The sequence below is a fragment of the Cydia fagiglandana genome, chromosome 9 (assembly GCF_963556715.1).
Source record: "Cydia fagiglandana chromosome 9, ilCydFagi1.1, whole genome shotgun sequence".
Taxonomy (NCBI): domain Eukaryota; kingdom Metazoa; phylum Arthropoda; class Insecta; order Lepidoptera; family Tortricidae; genus Cydia; species Cydia fagiglandana.
Genome location: NC_085940.1, coordinates 113,780 through 134,506, shown reverse-complemented (window position 1 = coordinate 134,506; position 20,727 = coordinate 113,780). Strand labels below are relative to the sequence as shown.

Below are 20,727 nucleotides of genomic sequence, written 5' to 3'. Positions count from 1 at the left end.
ATTGCTATATACAGCCTCTACAAACCAACATATCTATGTAGCTCACACACGGTAGTTTTCAACTTTAGTTCCATTGGTACACAACGAGGGCGCCACTAGTATAAACGTATAAACGGTTGGGGACATTTTTTGTATGGAGTTACCGTTCTTCTCCTAGTAAGTATTATATAGTAAGTATTCTTTGGTGTGGACGTGTGGACGCTAGATGAGATTGGCCAATTATTTTCCTGAACAAATCGACTGATTTGATCAATCCCGTCTGGATACCCCTTTATTTAACATAATTTCCGAACGAAGCAAATTTGTTTTACGACGATGGTAGCAACACCGACTAGAAGCGTCGAGGTGACACTTTGACAGGTCAGACGGCCATTGGCATCGTTTAATGTTTATGAACGGCTATCGCGATCGGTGAAAGAGCCCGCACCCAACATGAGCCCTTGGGCGGCGACGGGCACCGACAGCGGTGGCGCGCGGGGGCCGGAGACACGGGACGCGTCGTGAGCCGCGGCGCCATGGAGCGCGCCGTCGTGCGCTCGAGCGCCAGGCTCAGCGGCGGCGGCGGCGGCGGCGGCCCCAGCAAGAGCGGCGGCGGCGGAGACAAGGCCGGCAGCCGCGCCGAGGCGGCGCGCCGGGCGGCCGCGGCGGCGCTGGCGGCCGAGCGCCGCGCGAGGGCCCGCCAGCGCGCCGAGGAGGTGGAGGACAGTCCGAGCGTGCTGCGCGACAAGTGCCGAGAGCTGGCGCGAGTCGTGCGCCAGGCCAAGCATCTCGTGGTCAGTTACAACACTAATGACACCGTCCAAACCCCCACTTTAACAGATAACCTGCGGTGTTCAAAGTACCATGCTTAGTTGACCGTTGATAAATCTGATCTCATTGTTTTAAATTATACTAATGGTCAGAGTACTTTTTGTTTCAACGAGTTTAGGGGCCTCGGTTGAGCCTCCAAAAAAAGCAAAGTGTGTGTGATATGATGAAACTTCACCAAGTGTATCTAAACTTCCAGTTTTCAAAATACTCAGTTATATGAGATTGAGAAGTTGGGTTTGTTGCAATAGTTTGTAAGAAAAAACGAACACATTAGATAACTTTCGTTGTGTAAAGAGAATTGTATATTCTCTAATGCAAAGAAAGCTTTTTTATACTTGTGTATTAACATACACTACTTATAAGCTTTACTCAGCTGCGCTTTTCACAAAAGACTTCTGAGACAAAGCGCTCAATTGTTTTTTCTTTTGAACTCTTGTTGAGGATATTCGTACCTGCAGAATGGGGTTCTTGGTCCACATAATCAATCAGAACTCACAAAGTGTGCTAGATGCAAAAATAAATTATTCCATAGTATTTGTAGATCAATTTTTTTTGTAATATCACACATAGTAAAATCTCTATAAGTAAATTCCATGGAAATCATTACAAAATGGATCTTTGAACAAGGCAACACACAAAAGACAATTTTTCTCAGCATATTTCATTTCAGTTTTTGTTAAGATTTGAAATAAGTAAAGTACACATAAACAGGTGTACACGGGAGCGGGGATCAGCACAGCGGCCGACATCCCCGATTACCGCGGCCCGCACGGCGTGTGGACACGGCTGCAGCGGGGAGAGGACATCGGGTGAGTGGCTCGCCTGCACTCCAAATATGCCTAACCACGCTCACCAACTAGAGTTGGACCATGCCAACTCTGCATGGCATTTGCAATGACGAAGTATAATAATGTATCAGTAATGTCAAATGTCTATGAAAATATCATGTTTATGATGACACTCTTACACTTTGTTTTATTGAAGTATGTGCAAAGTGAGCTTAGTTAGGGCCAGTTGCACCAACCACATTTGACAGACTGATCAACGTCAGCCGGCGCGCCCCAGCGCTTTACTATGAAACTTTCCATACATAAAAATTTAGCGAACTCTTTAACGATACGAACAGTTTGGTGCAACCGACCCTTAGACGGGCCCACATATAACCCGCATGTAATGTACGATTGCAGTCGCGTGGAAGTGTCCCGCGCGCAGCCCACGTTCACGCACATGGCGCTGGCGGCGCTGGTGGCGCGCGGGCTGTGCAAGTTCGTGGTGTCGCAGAACTGCGACGGGCTGCACGTGCGCTCCGGCCTGCCGCGCCGCTCGCTCGCCGAGCTGCACGGCAACATGTTCGCCGAGCGCTGCGCCGCGCCCCAGTGCCGCGCCGTGCTGCTGAGGGCCTTCGACACTACGCAGGTATTCTAACCGGATTAACATACAGACCGCGACGGGCCGCACGACTACTGTGTAATATCGTCAATTAAATTCAATCACTGTTCAATAATTTAAGTTTTAGAAAATTAATCTATCGTGTCCCCACATACCGAGTTTCCGAAGTTCATGCAAAATGTTGCAACTCGCAACTGCAACGTTTCTTAAGAATAAAGAAGGTGAAATTGATGTATAATTGTAGCGCACTCGGCGTTATTCCCACGGCACTCGGCGCACTTGCCCCGTGCCGCGCTGCGGGCGGCCGCTGCGCGACACCATCGTGCACTTCGGCGAGCGCGCGCGCGCCGCCTGGCCGCTCAACTGGGCCGGCGCGCTGCGCCACGCCGCCGCCGCCGACGTCATCCTGTGTCTCGGCTCCAGCCTCAAGGTGACCTAAGCTCGTACCTACCTACTATGTAGCCGTACCGATCTGTGAATGCCATTGATCATTATTAACCTCTTGTCTGTGTATGATCAGGATCTTTACCGATTTTATGTTTTTTTTTTTTTTCGAGAACGATTTATTTTGCTCTGCCGATTTTTAACAACCACAAACCACACCATACTTAATAATATAATAATAATAATATAGCCTTTATTTCTATGACTTCACATTGTTAATATAGTTAAAAAAAGTTTTAATTAAGACATGGCCCCTTTTTGGGTATAGGCCTCCTCCAACTGTCTCCTATCACCACACTTAAATATCCTTTAATATAATAGAATATGCGCAGGTGCTCCGCCGCTACCCTCGGCTGTGGTGCATGGCGCGGCCGGCGCGCGCGCGCCCGCGCCTCTACATCGTCAACCTGCAGTGGACGCCCAAGGACACCGCCGCCGAGCTCAAGGTATTTCATTAAAAAGTTAGGTATGCGAATGTCGATATGACTTCTTCAGTAAATCAAATTTTGGTTTGATACGACGTAACAGTTTGAGCTGTCATAAAATATCAGATCAGGAATTAGCTTTTTTGTATATCTAGAATTATTAAGCGGTACATACTCTGACCGAATACCTCTGTACTGTACTCACATCTACATATAGGTACCCAAAAATATGTCCTATTTCGTAACAGTAAGGACATGGAACATATTGTAATAAAAAAAAACTATTTAAATCTGAATCCGCCCCTGTAATCGCTGTGAACTGTTGATGGTATGTGATCAGATCAACGCGCGCTGCGACGCGGTGATGCGCGAGCTGGCGCGGCGGCTGCGCGTGCGCGTGCCGCGCTACCGGCGCTCGCGCGACCCGCTGCTGGCGCACGCCACGCCGCTCGCGCCCGCCGAGCGCCACACCTGCTCGCGGCCGCTGCTGGCCCCGCCCGAGCCCGACGACAGCGGCACCTCCGAGCCCTCCGAGTTCGACTCCTCCTCCGCGTCGGATTCCGACGATGCGTTGCCGTTGAGGCGGCTGCAGGAGCGCCTGCGTGGTTCTCAGTCGAGAGCCAACGGCCCCTCGAGCCCCGTAGCGAGGGCCGACGGACCTCGGGGCCCCGGGGCGAGGCTCGACGGACCCTCGGGGCCCGGGGCGAGGCTCAACGGACCCTCAGGGCCCGGGACGAGGCTCGACGGGCCCCGGTGGCAAAGAGGTCCGCCGGATCGACTACGCGACCGACAGTTTCCTGAACGGCCTCGTCCGCTATTACAAATGGAGGGCCTCCGTGAGCCGCCGGGCCTCGTGCCGGGGCTCGAGAGACTTCAGCGCCCGGCGGAACGCTCGAGTGACTCAAATTTTCCGGTCGAAGGGCTCCGTCCACGATCCCCGACGCTGCACTTGCGAGACCGACACCCGGCGGAGCGATTGCGAAACCTAGAAACCTACGCGAATTACCAAAGAGGCCGAAAGGCCTCGGAAACTGACTTGCAGCGCCCACAATCTCCAGAGGAGAGCCTGCGAGATCGACGGCCCCCCCTATTGGACCGCTTGCAAAATCGAGAGTGCCCGGTAGATGGCTTGCGAAACCTAAAATTTTTAGTGGAGCGGCTGCACACACCTGTTCCATGGTCCCCGACGGAGCGCTTACGGAGCCCTGATACCCTGGCGGACCGCTTACGAGACCCAGAGATGTTGGAGCCTGAAGAAAAGAAGCCCAAACTGGAGAACGGCATTTGTGTCGTGGTTAAAGAGGAACACCTGAGGTCTTTTGAGGTGAGCAAGTTCTAGTTGAAGTTATTGCCGCTACTCGTAAACCCCTGTCGAGTCTAACGAGCCGTTCATAGTCGTTTGTCCTTATCTATCTCTTTTTTTTATTTTATCACGATTCGTTTCAATACACAGCCGTTATGTTCATAATAGTATTTTATGCAACCGTTGTTTAAGAGAGTTCAAAAAAGGTGAGTGGCGTGAGTAATAATTTGAGGCGAAGCCGAAAATTGTTAATAAAGACGCCACGAGTATTTTTTGACTCAGTTAAACAACGTTGCATACAATACTTTTTTCACCTTAGCAGCTCGAACAAGGGTACTTTGCTTCTTAAAAGCAGTGAGCAAAATGCGATTTTGCTCACTGAGTCATTTTGTCTCACTCAGTGAGCAAAATGCGATTTTGCTCACTGACTGAGACAAAATGACATTCAAGTGACCTTTATAGTCAAATGTCATTTCAACATGCGGGGTCTAATACAAGTTCGATATACTTGGGTTCTATTATCTCTGTCCCTCTAGGTATGTTCTCACTGCTTAGGGTGAAAAATTTTGTGTAGGTTGTACTACACGAGATGAAAGTTATTTACATCTCGTGCGCTTTTGAATCCCTTACTACGCTCAAGATTCTATATTATAGAATCTTTCGCTTGCACGGGACTCAAAATAAACACTCGAAGAAATATCAAACTTTGATCTCTTGTTGTACAAATAACAATTTTCTACTCCCGTACTTTTATTTGTCATTTAAAGGGCACACACCTTTATAGTTGTCAAAACATGTCTTTAGTAATTATTTTTTGGGGAATACCCCAAAAAATAATTTGTGCATACACGCAGTATCTTTTCGACGATTTTACGATACTTCGTGTAATGACCACTTAAAAAATATTGAATAAAATACAGTGTTGCCAACCTTATTTTAAATGTCATCTCTGACAAATAAGTAAACCATAGACTTTTTTTTAATTTTATTCATCCATTCATTCTTTTACCGCCCGTATCCTCCATTTTTGCTACTTCTTGATTTAAAAATATTTGTTAAATTTACAATTTTATTTCAAGGTAACCGCTCGGTCGTAGAAATAGTACATAGTCCGACAAAGAAGACGAATCCACGAATTGCTATTCCTGCCGAGGCATATATAGTGCTTTTCTCCAAACATGCGAGGAAATAAGCTAAAATAATTATTATTTAAGCATCAAGCATCACTCAAATCAAACCTTCACATCCAAAATGTCAAAAACAATTTCCCTCTTTAATTAATTTTTAAAAGTTAAAGGCACAAACTTATTCTGCCATTCAGTACCATTCAATATTCGTTCATTCAATATAATTGCGCAATATAGTTTGTCAAACCAACTTTTCAGTCAGTAAGAACCAAGAAAACTACACCCATCCTTTTCTTTTGGGTGCTAGTACTAGTGTAAGACAAAGATAGTATGATTCTCTTTGTCTATGTTTGAAATGAGAAAGTCCTTTGACAAACTATGTAAGCTTTATGAACACGGATGAGATTATATTCACGGATGAGAATAAGGAGAAAATATAAAAATAATCTTTGATTTTATTAAGCAGTATTCGCACGATCATACACGTGAAATGTTAGCTGATCGCGTCGTGTAGAAGCGGCTCGCGGCAATAATAATTGGCTGTTTGCGTTTTTTATTATTAAAAAGTAAAAAACACTACAGTAATAAGTTATTACTGTAGTGTTTTTTTACCTCCCGTCCGCTAGAACAGGACAGCGATAGTTTGATGTTTTTTAGTTAGAGTTTGACATTAACGAAGAACTTCCCGTACTATTTTTGCTACAGTAAGGTGAACATTTCCGAGCATATTGGAGAAAAGTATTTTCCAAACTCTGTTGTACGACTTACGGTCGAGAAATACATTTTCGATTTCAATTCGTCTCGTTTCAGGTGTCCCTCGCCGACGGGGCGGCGCGCATCCTCCTGCACGCCGCGCACGCGCCCGAGCCCAAGGAGGAGGAGGACGAGGGCGGCGGCCTCCCGCGGCCCCCCCGGCCCCGCCCCGAGGAGGACCCGGAGAGCGAGGCGTCCCGGGCCGCCGCGGCGTTCATAGCGCGGGCCGTGCTCTTGTGCAGGGGCAAGCTGTACCCCGGCCTGCACACGATCCTGGGCGCGGCGCCGGAGCCGGCGGGCTCGGGCTCGGGCTCGGGCTCGTGCGGCTGGTGCCGGCGGCGGCGCGGCAGCCGGCGCTGCCTGTGGTACCCGGCGCGCGACCCGCAGCCCGCGGGCCGCGTGTGGCGCCGCGCGCGCGGCCGCCGCTACCTGTGCACCTGCTGCCCGGCCGGGGACGACGCCGGCGACGACGGCGGCGACGAGGGCGGCGAGGGCGGCTGGTACGGGAAGGGCTACCGAAAGGGCCGCAAGAAGAAACGGTAGCGGGGCCCCGGCGCCCCGGCGCGCCTCTGTAAATATTTATATTTATTTTTTTAAAGAGCGAAAGACGGGTAGCCGGACGGTTGTGATCGAAGTGCCGACCTACTCGGTTTCGGGCGGCTCGAATGTGCGGCCCTCCCTCCTTGGGGCTTCGGAGACGACTCGGGGGTCGAGCTCCGAATACTTGTGTAGAGACCGACCGAGCTAACTTTGCCCCTACTTATACGGAGCGAAGCGAGGGGGGGGGGGGTCGTTATAGACGTCATATTTTTCACAGAAATTTTACATTCATGACGCCGTTGCGTTAGCTCGGTTCGACTCTGATCGAATAAAATGTGAGTGTAGCGGCCCGTGTGCCGCCCGTGAGGGGCGATCTATGAACAAACTACTATTAGTCACAGACGAACAAATGTCTTGGATGTGTGTGTATGAATTGAATTTTAATTACGGATACTTAAATTGAACGATTGAACGATGTTATAATTATAATATCTAATTGTAATGAATTTGAACTGATTTTTGTGTAAGTAATCTTAAAACGTGCATGGACAATTTGTGTCAAAATTTTAATACATGAATTAAAATAATTAAGTGAACAAATCGACTTTTTACTTTTCCCTTATTTTCAGCTCATTAACATTAATTATTTACGACACACACACATACACACACACAGGAGAAAAAAGAAATTAAGATACATATGTATATAACATAAACACTTGTATTCATTGTATATACTTAGTTGTATGAGCCAGACTAGAGCGACATATGCCTCACCAAGCTATTTGTTATTATATTGTTGTATTTAGAACTTCAAAACGCGAAATTAGACTTGCCTGGCCACCGAGTCAGTGAAACAAGAGCATAATAACAATGGAAACATGATGAAGGGTTGTTTTGTTGGTCATGGATATTAAAGTTCGAAAGAACTACCACATCATCTCATAATCTGTGATTAACGCACCTACAGCGCCATCTGATGATGTCTTTAGAGAACTAAAAAAAGTAGATACAGTTAGTAGCAGCCTATGCTACGCGCAAACCTAATCGCACAAGTTTTAGCGTAGAAAGAGAGAAAAAAACACATTCCCCTCTCTCTCTCTACTATTCGACCCGGCGAATCCAACTGTCAACATCATTCTTTTTAGAGCACGAAGAAGTAACAAGAGATCACAACATTGATAATCAGGGAAGAAGTGTACGGATTACGACCTTCCTGGGTAGGGTGGGTAGTTAAATCTCTTCGGCGAAGACAGGATAATTATGATCGAACTTCACTTCAGGTAAGTTCGTTTGATCATGTAATTATCCTGTCTTCGTCCTTCGAGATTTAATCATTTACTATGTAGATGTTCAGAGAAAAATCAATGTTGTTAAATAAAAGAAATAAATAAAAAATAACATTTATCATTTATTTATTTGTTCGTAAAGACCAACTTAAAACAAATCAATATAATTATTATATTATGCCACAATAATAATTATCAACTTAGGATATTCTGACGACTAAACTTATACTTCAGTAATTATGGCTCTATTGTAATAATAAAGGATCAAGTAGGCTTGTTTCTGAATTAATTATAGGCCTATTATAAAAATTCGCAAAGACATGACCGCTCAGTCCAACCAGCTGACTTTCGAATGATATCGACGACGCTTAGACCAGCTCGCGAGGCAGCCGAGGTTGATGCGTGCCTCGTGCTGTGAGCGGTGAAGATAGAAGTGTCGATGCCACTCTCTGTGAGGGTCTGCTTTATCCAACGCCCTAGACTTTGCGATGAAGCTGACCTGTGCGGTTTCTTATATGTTAGAATAAGATACTCCTCGGTATTTGATCGTAAAGATGCTGTTACTGAGGCATATTTTTGTAAAGCCGAAGCTGGGCAAATACCGAGAGTGGAAGTGGAAAAAAGGTAAATTTAAAATTGGCTGAGCTCTGCCAATTGATGAAGTTTTAATAAAGTTAGTAATAGTAATAACGATTCGATCTTCAAAGACTTAGTTGACATTTTTATAAAGGATAACGTTTGCATTCTCTGCCCCGTTGCGAGAGCTAGCAACATGACTAATTTTTTAGACAACTGCTCTAAATTAATTGCATCGTTATCCATATTTTCTGAGTAATTCAGAACCACGTTAACGTCCCATGTACAAGCATACCGTGGAAATGATGGTTTTAATCGAAAGATCCCTTTGAAAAAACGTTTTAGACTTAAATCATCACTTATCTTATTTGAAAATATTATAAAGAAATAGCCGACCGATGGTTGTTTAGCGTGCCATACTGTTCGGAAAGAGAATAATAGTCGTGGAATGTATTGGGCCACGACTCTTCCCGCGTTAGCGTTTAAGTCATGTTTAAGTAATAAAAACCGGACAACTGCGAGTCGCACTCGCCCACCGAGGGTTCCGTACTTTTTAGTATTTGTTGTTATAGCGGCAACAGAAATACATCATCTATGAAAATTACAACTGTCTAGCTATCACGGTTCGTGAGATACAGCCGTGACATACGGACGGACAGCGGAGTCTTAGTAATAGGGTCCCGTTTTACCCTTTGGGTACGGAACCCTCAAAATGCTCAATTTCTTTGAGGGTACAGTGTCCTCGTCCCGGCCCCGGCCGCCACAGCGCAGCACACTCGTTCAAGTAGCTTTGTTTACATTACACATACGAGTAGGGATACAGCGCCTCGCCTCGGCCTATAAATAGACACCAACACATGACGAACAGGCGCCGGCATTACGCGCTGTTACTTACACCCAGCCGATATAGTTCATTGTATCTACTGTTAAAAGAGTAGCGTTGCGAGCGATATTTTAGTGGCAGGTAGGTACGCTTCCTGATTTATTATAATTATATATGTATATTTTATGTTTGCAATCAGATTCAATGGCTGCAGGCTGGCGGGCCGCGGCTGCGAGCACCATTCCTGCGGAAGCTGTTATCTCTAGAGCTTCCGCCGCCGAATCAAATGATATACTAACTAGTCTATGTCACTTAATTACTCTATTAAGTGGTTTGTGAAGTGTTCAGTGTTATTTATTATATGTTGAAGTACCAGGTAAGTTCATACCTAATTTTAAAATAATTAATATGTAACTTAGACACTTTTATCCTTGCTTCTCAAAACTTTAAAAAGCCAAAAGTCATCATAATCTCCTATATTCGATGTGGGTTCTTCACAGGCCTTATTAGTTTTTACATTCACTCAGTGATCTAGGAACACTTTAGGTTCGCCATGTCTCAGTCCGTTCGTCCGATCACTCCGACAAATACCTATGAAATGTTTCTTTTTCTATGTATACCTTAGTAGGTAGGTACAGTTTCACCACATATCCTGTCCAATTTCTGTGTCCAATGTCAGTGCGTCTCGCTCTCTCATTTTGCTAAAATGCTTTTTTTAACCCAACCCTATATCGTGGGAGGCCGTCGAATTCGTCGTCATCGTCAAGAAGAATACAAGTATTGTTGAAACCGTTTGTTTTAATTTTGTTAAGGTGGTTCTCCTTGCTCGATTTTCATACAACTTTCTTGGCACCCTAGCTCCTATTATATAGGGTTTCTTCACTTGTATATGTAATGTTTGGGTAGTATATATATTTCTGTCTTCGCAGAACGTAAAAAAATACTAGATTTTGATTAAAATTATTAAGAAAAAAGCCTTTGAATATTGGTAAAATTTTGCCTCATTGCTTGTTTGTGTGAGTGATGCTTATAGTATCGGTGTAATTCTAACATGGCGACTTCATTTGACAAGCAATCATTTTTAATTTGTCAAAGGTGTAACAGATGGCACTTTAAAACCGCAACACAGATTACCTGTGTATTTTGTTTTATTTTCACTCAATAGAGGGAGGTATATTTAATGCACAAAGCATGTTACGAGTATACCTACTCATTTAAGAATCTCCTTTCTGATATAATTTCATTTCCAGATTTAATATAACTTAATAATTATTATGATTATTACACAATAAAATACATTAATATATTTATAGAAAGGTCAGTCCAAACAATCATTCGCGTTACGGTCGTCCACCGAAAACCCTTGTGAATTCTGCTTTCGTTTCGGTAAATGTTCTCTGGAAAAGCCTATATTTATTGTAACAATGATTTTTAAACTAAAATACCTAGCTATATTTTTCTCAAAAATATATATAGTAGTGGACCCTATAATGGACGTGGAACCAGTTATGGGACAAAAAACCACAAATCCTCTAAAATAAGTATCTAAAAATAGTTTATAAACACTGTCTGTATATTATCATAAATATGAGTCTTAGAGCTGTTTCAATTTAAAGTTTCATTAAATTTGGTTATTTTTTAAGAAATTGGCGTCAACCCAAAAGTTGTCGTGTCACTGAAAAAAAATACCACTACGAATTCTTAACAACTTCGCTAAGAGAGGTGAGTTAATTTATTAAATTTTAATTAATTAATACTCGATGAAAACTAGAATGTGTTTTGTTAATTGCATTTACCATGAGATAATGTATACAACACACTATGTTGTGACTCCACAGATGTAAAAAAAATAGTGGTATTTGGCCCAATCCCATTATAGGAGCTGTAAAACTGCATGCCTCATATAATGGGACAATTGACATTATAATGCTTGCCATGGCATAATTTCATGTTTAAACAATACAGAAGTAAAATGTAGTTACGAAATACGTCAACCAGGAGGTATTCTCGGACTTCGCATAAATTAATATCGTTTTTCCAAACTTTTATTTAACTTGCCCTGTTAGTTTGTGTGGGTCAAATTTTGGTAACTGAATTTGAGCCACTTTTCGATTTCCGATACAATTGAATTTTTTTGTAAGTACGTAATTAAGTATGCAAATCTGATGATAATGCAATATTATATATGATAACATCGACCTGATCTTATGATGGAGACAGGAGGTGGCCATGGGAATTTTATCGAAATAAACCCTAACTAATTGTGTTAGGTATATTAGAATTGTCTCGATGGATCTAATACAATAATAATTGGCTGTGGAAAGAAAAATACATTCATCGATAAAAGCTTATACCAAAAATTGATTTTTTTGCCATAACTTATACCCCATTTCAATATTTTATACTGATAGAGCAATGTCCATTATAGGGGGCCCATTACTGGATCCACGTCCATTACTGGGGGCCCATTACTGGAGCTTTGGTGTCCATGACTGGAGAAGAAAAAAACATAGTTTTAATTTGTTAAGTATGTGGAAACTCATTGCAATATCTTTGATACAACACGCCTAAAACATGAAAGACGGATAGGACTTTCATCTTTTAACACGCTAAGCGGTAGACCAGTTACATGTATAAGGGAAATATCATAAATACTCCAAATTTCTTCTTAAATGTCCCATGACTGGTGCTGTTACTATAGGTATGTGGAGAAAAATGTCATCTTCTTGTAAATAAACAAGATTCTATAATATCTTCTGCTTGTGCATAACAATAACATTAGTAGATGATACTTTTAGGGTTCCGTACCCAAAGGGTAAAACGGGACCCTATTACTAAGACTTCGCTGTCCGTCCGTCTGTCTGTCACCAGGCTGTATCTCACGAACCGTGATAGCTAGACAGTTGAAATTTTCACAGATGATGTATTTCTGTTGCCGCTATAACAACAAATACTAAAAACAGAATAAAATAAAGATTTAAATGGGGCTCCCATACAACAAACGTGATTTTTGACCAAAGTTAAGCAACGTCGGGAGTGGTCAATACTTGGATGGGTGACCGTTTTTTTTTTGCTTTTTTTTTTGTTTTTTTTTTTGCATTATAGTACGGAACCCTTCGTGCGCGAGTCCGACTCGCACTTGCCTGGTTTTTTTTCAAAAATGCTGCCTTTCACCCGAGTTAAAACACTCTACTTTTCATTTCGCATACGAGGAAAGTAAAATGCATGTGTTTTTTTAAATACATTTTTATAGTAGGTATTTTTGAGAGTAGGTATTTTTGAGAGTAGGTATTTTTGAGAGTAGGTATTTTTGAGAGTAGGTATTTTCAATTAACAATTTGGCCAAAAGTAATTTATGGAATGGGGAGTCAAATATCAGAATGGAAATTGTATAACAAATCCATTTATACCCAAATTTCAATTGCTTATTGTAAAAAGAATAATAAAATCGTACTTGTAATTGGAACCTAAACTGCTCTAGTGCAGAAACGTATCATTTCCTGCACACCTTTTACAACAACAATGACCCTCTTTCATATATTCGGTCAAATTGTGCTTTTTGAAAAACTAATTATAGCCAGCCTTTTATGAATGTAGTATGATACCTTAGGGTATGGTGCTTTACGCACACTAGCGTCCCTTCCCCTCCCCCTGACGCAACCCACCCTTTTTGCATGAAATATGTCCCGGTTCACAGTTTTTTACATTTTTTGAGGAAAGTATACATTTTAGGAAAAAAAGTGTCAATGAAAGAAATAATCCTTAATAAATTCTTAATAAAAAAAGGTCATATTCATTTTTTTTATATCATGCACCTAATTCATGTATTAGCTTGTCAAAATTCGAAATAACATAGTTTTTACTTAGGGTTCGAAACTCATTTATTATACACGGTGTAACATGAGGAAACTGAATAATTTTAGCAGCGTATTCCTGATCACATTTAGAGACAAAAATGTCCTATAAACTTTTTTGAAATTCGCCTAGTTTCAGAGTTAATACCAATAAAAAAAAACAAGTTTCTATTGTTACATAGTTCAAAACGCCTTTTTGATGGCGATGTTGCTACTATGGGATTTAGTCTAAATATCCTTATTGATATGTCAAAAAGTGACAAGTAACACTTTACAAAAACTAAGTTTTACGAAAAAAAAAACCATTTTAAGTGACAATTTTTATATACAAATTCATTCATAAAATTAAAAAAAAAACCAAAAAAAATTTTTTTTTTGGCGAAATTGACCTAAACACATATTACATCTTTTCCTTTTTTTGACCTCATGTATACATTTTAGGATAAAAGTGTCAATGAAAGAAATAGTTCCTTATTAAATTCTTAGTAAAAAAGGTTATATATTCATTTTATAACACTTATTATACAAGGTGTCCTCAAGAAATGCGAAAGATTTTATTTCTGAGGTCAAATTAAAAGAAGGAAAAAATGTTTGTATGAGTTTAGGTCAATTTCGCCGAAAACAATTTTTTTTATTGTTTTTAGGGTTCCGTACTTCAAAAGGAAAAAACGGAACCCTTATAGGATCACTCATGCGTCTGTCTGTCTGTCCGTCTGTCACAGCCGATTTTCTCCGGAACTACTGGACCAATCAAGTTGTAATCTGGTACACATATGTAAGTTTGTAAACAAATGAATTTTAAACATGGGGGCCACTTTTGGGGGGTAAACGAAAAAATTAAAAAATAAAAATTTTCAAACTATATCATGTTACATATCAAATGAAAGAGCTTATTGTAAGGATCTCAAATATATATTTTTTATAATTTTCGAATAAACACTTTAGAAGTGATTCAAGAAAATAGGCAAAAAATGACTATTCCCCCCTCCCCCTTTATCTCCGAAACTACTAGGTTTAAAATTTTGAAAAAATACATAAAATAGGTCTATGATGACAGGAAAACCTATTAGAAATGTACAGTCAAGCGTGAGTCGGACTTAATTACAGTTTTTGATCCGACTCCTACGGATTTTTTAAAGATTTCACTCACGTTTCGCATAAATAATGTTTAGTTTTAAGTTTATAAAATACATATGTATGTTAGTCTGTAAGGTATTTGTAATATGGGCCTTGTTCCCTGAATTAAATATCTAAATAAATAAAATAAAAAATACATTGTTAAAAATTGTGTAATATACGGAATCCTTGGAACGCGAGTCCGACTCGCACTTGGCCGCAATTTTTTAATTTTTTGAATATATATGTATGTACATAAAAAGTAAATGTTATTGGTAAACTTGTCAGTTAACATGGATTTTTACTTTTTTTTCGGTAAACATAGTTTTTGCAACGTGTTACTTAATTGTCACTTTTTGACATATCAATAAGGATATTTAGACTAAATCCCATAGTAACAACATCGCCATCAAAAAGGCGTTTTGAACTATGTAACAATCATCATCATTTCAGCCTATATACGTCCCACTGCTGAGCACAGGCCTCCTCTCATGCGCGAGAGGGCTTGGGCTATAGTCCCCACGCTAGCCCAATGCGGATTGGATGTAACAATAGAAACTTGTTTTTTTTTTATTGGTATTAACTCTGAAACTAGGCGAATTTCAAAAAAGTTTATAGGACATTTTTGTCTCTAAATGTGATCAGGAATACGCTGTTAAAATTATTCGGTTTCCTCATGTTACACCGTGTATAATAAATGAGTTTCGAACCCTAAGTAAAAACTATGTTATTTCGAATTTTGACAAGCTAATACATGAATTAGGTGCATGATATAAAAAAAATGAATATGACCTTTTTTATTAAGAATTTATTAAGGATTATTTCTTTCATTGACACTTTTTTCCTAAAATATATTCTTTCCTCAAAAAATGTAAAAAACTGTGTACCGGGACATATTTCATGCAAAAAGGGGGGGTTGCGTCAGGGGGAGGGGAAGGGACGCTAGTGTGCGTAAAGCACCATACCCTATGGTATCATACTACATTCATAAAAGGCTGGCTATAATTAGTTTGTCTTCCCCATACATTAGAACACAATTTAACCGAATCAATAGCATGAGAAATGAAACGGATATTTCTTGTTTTCTTTGCATTAGCATTTTTCTCTCGATAATTTAATCAATTTGCAACATAAGTAGAAGAATCCTCATATATCCATAAATATCAAAATATAAAAGGACATACATTTTCAGAAGAATTCCCCGTGCGACGTTGCCAAATGGTTTAAAGTACAACATGCTCGCAACGTTTGGATGTCAATAACTCGACAATGAAAAATTATATTTCAAATCAATTCAAACTTGATATTTTTGACAGTAATGGGTTACTTAAATAAGAAGGCATTTTTCGCCCGGGTCTACTATGGTCAAATGGTCTAGTGGCTTTTAGCTACTGAGTATAAGTCTAACAAGTTGAACAGCATGACAGGGTTCAAACCACGAACAAAGACTCATTTCTTTTTGTATTTATTTATTTATTTTGTTTCATCTTTTTGGAAATTTTATATGCCTTATTTTAAAAGTTATTTTAAGTAAATGTGTTGTATTTGATTATTTCATGTAGGTATATCATTTCAATAAAATTTTGGAAACTTATTTTATACCTGGTCAAGCAAATCTTGTCAGTAAAAAAACCGGGCAAGTGCGAGTCGGACTCGCGCACGAAGGGTTCCGTACCATAATGCAAAAAAAACAAAAAAAAAGCAAAAAAAAAACGGTCACCCATCCAAGTACTGACCACTCCCGACGTTGCTTAACTTTGGTCAAAAATCACGTTTGTTGTATGGGAGCCCCATTTAAATCTTTATTTTATTCTGTTTTTAGTATTTGTTGTTATAGCGGCAACAGAAATACATCATCTGTGAAAATTTCAACTGTCTAGCTATCACGGTTCGTGAGATACAGCCTGGTGACAGACGGACGGACGGACGGACGGACGGACAGCGAAGTCTTAGTAATAGGGTCCCGTTTCACCCTTTGGGTACGGAACCCTAAAAAGGCGCGAAATTCAAATGTTCTATGAACGATATCCCTTCGCGCCTACATTTTTCAAATTTGCCGCCTTTTTCTACTGACAAGATCTGCTTGACCAGCTATACTTCGTCGATAGTTGACTTCTTATATACCTATTCTGCGATCCTAATTAGCCTCATGCATGACTTTTTTTTAATTATTTTAATCATTATTTATATCCTTTGAAAACCGGAAAATAAAAATACTTTTATAAATCTTCCCATAATATTATTAAAAAATAATTAAAATACTGAAAATTTTTTACTCACGTAAGTTTAGTTTCGAAGAATAACATACGCTTAAAATAATTCAAAAGAGAATGCTAAAATTATAAAATAAAAAAAAACTGGCATTGTCGGGGTTTGAACCATGTATCTTAGCTACAATCTGATTTTTTCAAAATAGAGGCTACGGGTGCCACGAGCACATGACATTTGATGGTCGAAAACATTAGTTGCTTCTGAATGCGTTGTAATTCTTAATCGTTGCTCAAACAAGAATTTATTATTTAATTTCCAATCTTTTTTCAACAATAAACATTTCATCCGCTGCGCCCTCTAGGTTACTTTACTGTAACATTACGAATGTGCTGACATTTGACACTGACTTTAAGGTGACTTTTAAGTACGTAAGTGTGCGTGAATGCAAGAAATTGCAATATTTTGCAGTTGGATTCCGGTAATAACGAAATGAGACAATGTTGAGTTGAACATGTCTCGATTTAGATGTAGTATTTTTTATAGTTTTCGCACATATCAACACATCTTATGAAACTTTGTATTTTGGGAGAAATAGTGAAAATCCACAATTCGTGCACAGTGACGCCATCTTTTGGCTGATAATCGGCATCCCATCCCTAGACATCCACCTTAATGTTTTTTTTATTTCCAATGTTGACTCGAGTCCTCGTTAGATGGCGTTAGTAGTTAGCTGTTTTGGAAATTTATTTCGATTAATTGGTTTAAAATTAGGTAACACCTTCAATATTCTAAAAATTAGGAATAACGTCAATACAAAAAGTATTTATTATTTTTTGACACTGTTTAGTACCTAATTGTATTGCTACCATAGAGTAATATAAGTAAAGAAAGAGTGGTAACTCCATACATCAGTTTTCTTACCAAAACGCGCGTTATTTCGTAGTCGACATCTAACGCGTAGCGGAACTATCAGTACTCATACTCGACACCAGTGGCCTATTTTATAAAGCTACAAGTTACAATTTACAAGCGGAAGTCTCGTTCTAACACATAGGGTTAGAAAGAGACTTCCACTTGTAAATTGTAACTTGTAGCTTTATAAAATAGGCCACAGATGTCACAAGTGTAGCTACTGACGAAAAATGTACTACTTATTAAAACAATTTACAACTAATATTATAAGGGATTGTGCACAAATCACGCGAGGTGTTTTCGGCTACTTTTTGACCCCTCCCTCCCCCTTGGTGATATTTGGTGAGGATTTTGGCTACCCTCCCACCCCCTATACAACCTCACGTGTATTTTTTTCATTCGACCTAATTTTAAGATAAATAGTATTGTATATAGAAAATCTTGTTTATTTTTCTATTTTCGTTAAATAGCCTGGCTATTTTGAAGTGCAGAGTGAAGATTTATGTTTAACGAAACCGAGAAAAAATATCTACTCACGTGGTAGGTTTTTTTCTTAGTTTCGTTCACTGTAAAAAAATACACGTGAGATTTCCTTATACCCCCCCTCCCCCAACGTGACCTATCGTGATTTTTTCGTGACCCCCCCACCCCCCATAGAACCTCGCGTGATTTGTGCACAAGCCAAACAGAAGGGGTTTAAAATAGACTGCCAGTTAATCCGGTTATAATATTAGCTGAAAATTGTTGAGTTTTCGTTCGCCGAGACATCTATTGTCAACTAGCAGTACTGATAAATTCCGCTACATGACGCTAGATGTCGACTACGAAATAACTCGCGTTTTGGTAAGAAAACTGATGTATGGAGTTACCACTCTTTCTTTACTTATTATACTCTATGTTGCTACTACATACATTAAAATAGTTATAGTTTTCACCTCAACCTCATAATGTGGGATAAAAAAGATATCTTTTATAGATTATTTTTGTTTCCCCAAACATTATACTATATTACACAGACGGCTAACTACCTAATCCCCTTTACATGCTTGTATTGTCACCAAAATGCAGAAAATGCTGCTAATTGTTTTCGTAATCGACGGTTGCGGATTTATCTGTACCGCTACCCGCTACTTAACACTACTCACTAGGTGTCCCGAGTGTCGCGACAAAAGAACAGTTTCATATAACAAGGTATCTTTAAAGAGGCTGTGCGTTGCACTATTTTTATAAGAAGACTTGGCTCTATAATTACATACACGTACAATATACATGTACCTACGGACGAATGAATGAGCTAAGACGTTTTTATTAGAAATTGTTATCTTATAAAATTAAATATTTAAAACTTGGTTGGCCAGCAATCCCGCCCTTGGAGCATGTGGTGGCGACGTCACTCGGGCTGGCGGGCGCGGGCGGCGCTGCTGGTGGCGCTGTCGGCGCTGCTGGCGCTGCGCGTGCGCGTGCCCGGCGCCAGCGAGCTGGCGGCCGAGCTGCGCGCGCCGCCGCACAAGCTCGCCGCGCTCCTCGCCGACTTCAATAGCCTTCGGTTGCTCTACCCACATATGTCAGTACTATAACTAGCGAGCGTCTGCCCTCGACATCTGCGTGGAAAGATAATAATGAAAACTATCCTATGTCCATATATTCATTTTCATTTAAATCCGATTAGCGTCATTTATATGTTTGGATATTTTTAATTGAAAAAACATTATTTTATGTTATCTTTTATTAGTTCTAAACATGACTCTCTTGTCCAGCAGTTCATCCTGGAAGCTAGAATCCCAATGGAGCAACTACACGTCGTGGCGCTACTCGCTGTCGTTCTCGTGCGGCGCGCGCTGCGCGGGCGCGGCGCTCGTGCGCGCGCACGACGAGTACGCGGCCGGCCCGGCGCACGGCGCCGCGTCCGCGCACCAGCACAGGGGGGACTTTACCATACACACATGCCGCAAGCTGCCGCTCCTCTTCTGGCCTGATTTCTGTGGTATGTAAGCTGTCGTTCGGGTGTCTACGCACATCAGGCTCACAATAACATAGTGCTAATTGATATTGAGAAAGAGCCCTTAAACCCGACTTACAGATGTTTTTTTTATAATTAAATCTTTCTCTCCAAAGTCTAAGTAATATTAAGTAGTAAGTAATTCTAAGTTTTATCTGCGTGATAAAACTTAGAACGTGAGATTGTTAGCACCGTGTCGTATGTTGGGTCGTCATTTGGTCGTCATATGGTAATCAATACCTAAGTCGGACTGTTGGTATATGTTACAGAGGAGCTGGAAGTGGAGTGGTTCGTGGGCGGCGGGGAGGGCGGGGAGGGCGCGGCGCGGTACGTGGAGCGCGCTCGGAGCCGGCGCGCGCTCGGCGCGGCGCTGCTCGGCTGGCTCGGCGGCGGCGGGCTGGCCACCGCGCGCGCCGACCATCTGCGCGCGCTGAGGGAAACCTTCCACTGACGTCATGATTAAATCACTAACTTGCTGGAGTTTTTTTAAATAAATTTTGTAAGGTTATAACGACACTTTACTGTCTTTTATTGATGTCCTGGCATATCACTATGTTTCCACTTAAATCTCGTTTTACAACGGTTAAGGACGAACGTTGTTAATATAGGAGATACAGAATAAATAAATAATATTATAGGAAATTCTTACACCGATTGCATGACCAAGTCCGTCTGTGTTGTGGGTACTCAGACAACGATATACAGGGTGATCAATCCAAATGGGTCAGTATGGAGAAGTCAGAAACTATGAGAGATAGCGAAATCTGTTCTTAGGAACCATGGCGTCCATTTTAGATTTAATAATAATGGCATTAATTTTGTTTTTTTAATCTATCATACATAGCCGGGATTCGAACCTGGTCAATATTCTTTACGTAATCGCGTGTAGTATTTGTTTTTATGGCAACTTTTAAACGATGCGTGATAGGTGGGGGGTGCTCGACCAAATATCATAGAGGGTCCCGAGACAAAACAAACTACATTATAAAAAAAATCAAAATGGCCGACATTTTTTTTATTTTTTCAAGTTGGTCCGAACGCGCTGAGATTTGGTATGCGGCGAGCCCGGGGGCCCAAGATTACCATGTCCACACCAGGTCAAAAAATTTTTTTGGAAAAATACAAAATGGCGGCGGACACGGGCAAAGTCAAATTT

At 40.9% G+C, this 20,727-nt stretch overlaps 2 protein-coding genes across 2 annotated transcripts; both read left to right on the top strand.

Moving 5' to 3' along the window:
* Positions 1 to 329: 329 nt before the first annotated feature.
* Positions 330 to 7,391, top strand: LOC134667686 (uncharacterized). The gene is made up of 7 exons (XM_063525108.1): positions 330 to 773; positions 1,522 to 1,619; positions 1,998 to 2,226; positions 2,444 to 2,629; positions 2,976 to 3,089; positions 3,409 to 4,392; positions 6,309 to 7,391. The coding sequence occupies exons 1-7, from the start codon at positions 516 to 518 to the stop codon at positions 6,792 to 6,794; spliced, it is 2,355 nt and encodes a 784-aa protein (XP_063381178.1). The 5' UTR covers positions 330 to 515; the 3' UTR covers positions 6,795 to 7,391.
* Positions 7,392 to 9,757: 2,366 nt separating this feature from the next.
* Positions 9,758 to 20,022, top strand: LOC134667580 (uncharacterized). The gene is made up of 4 exons (XM_063525014.1): positions 9,758 to 9,855; positions 18,931 to 19,136; positions 19,330 to 19,556; positions 19,841 to 20,022. Exons 1-4 carry the CDS (start codon positions 9,841 to 9,843, stop codon positions 20,020 to 20,022), a joined length of 630 nt encoding a protein of 209 aa, XP_063381084.1. The 5' UTR covers positions 9,758 to 9,840.
* Positions 20,023 to 20,727: the final 705 nt, after the last annotated feature.

Excerpts from the sequence above, each read along its gene's own strand:
- LOC134667686 (XM_063525108.1), top strand. The coding sequence starts at position 516 with ATGGAGCGCGCCGTCGTGCGCTCGAGCGCCAGGCTCAGCGGCGGCGGC. Across the intron at positions 2,227-2,443 it reads GGGCCTTCGACACTACGCAG|CGCACTCGGCGTTATTCCCA; the intron begins GTATTCTAACCG and ends GTATAATTGTAG. Across the intron at positions 3,090-3,408 it reads ACACCGCCGCCGAGCTCAAG|ATCAACGCGCGCTGCGACGC; the intron begins GTATTTCATTAA and ends GTATGTGATCAG.
- LOC134667580 (XM_063525014.1), top strand. Across the intron at positions 19,137-19,329 it reads CGGTTGCTCTACCCACATAT|CAGTTCATCCTGGAAGCTAG; the intron begins GTCAGTACTATA and ends TCTCTTGTCCAG. Across the intron at positions 19,557-19,840 it reads CTTCTGGCCTGATTTCTGTG|AGGAGCTGGAAGTGGAGTGG; the intron begins GTATGTAAGCTG and ends TATATGTTACAG.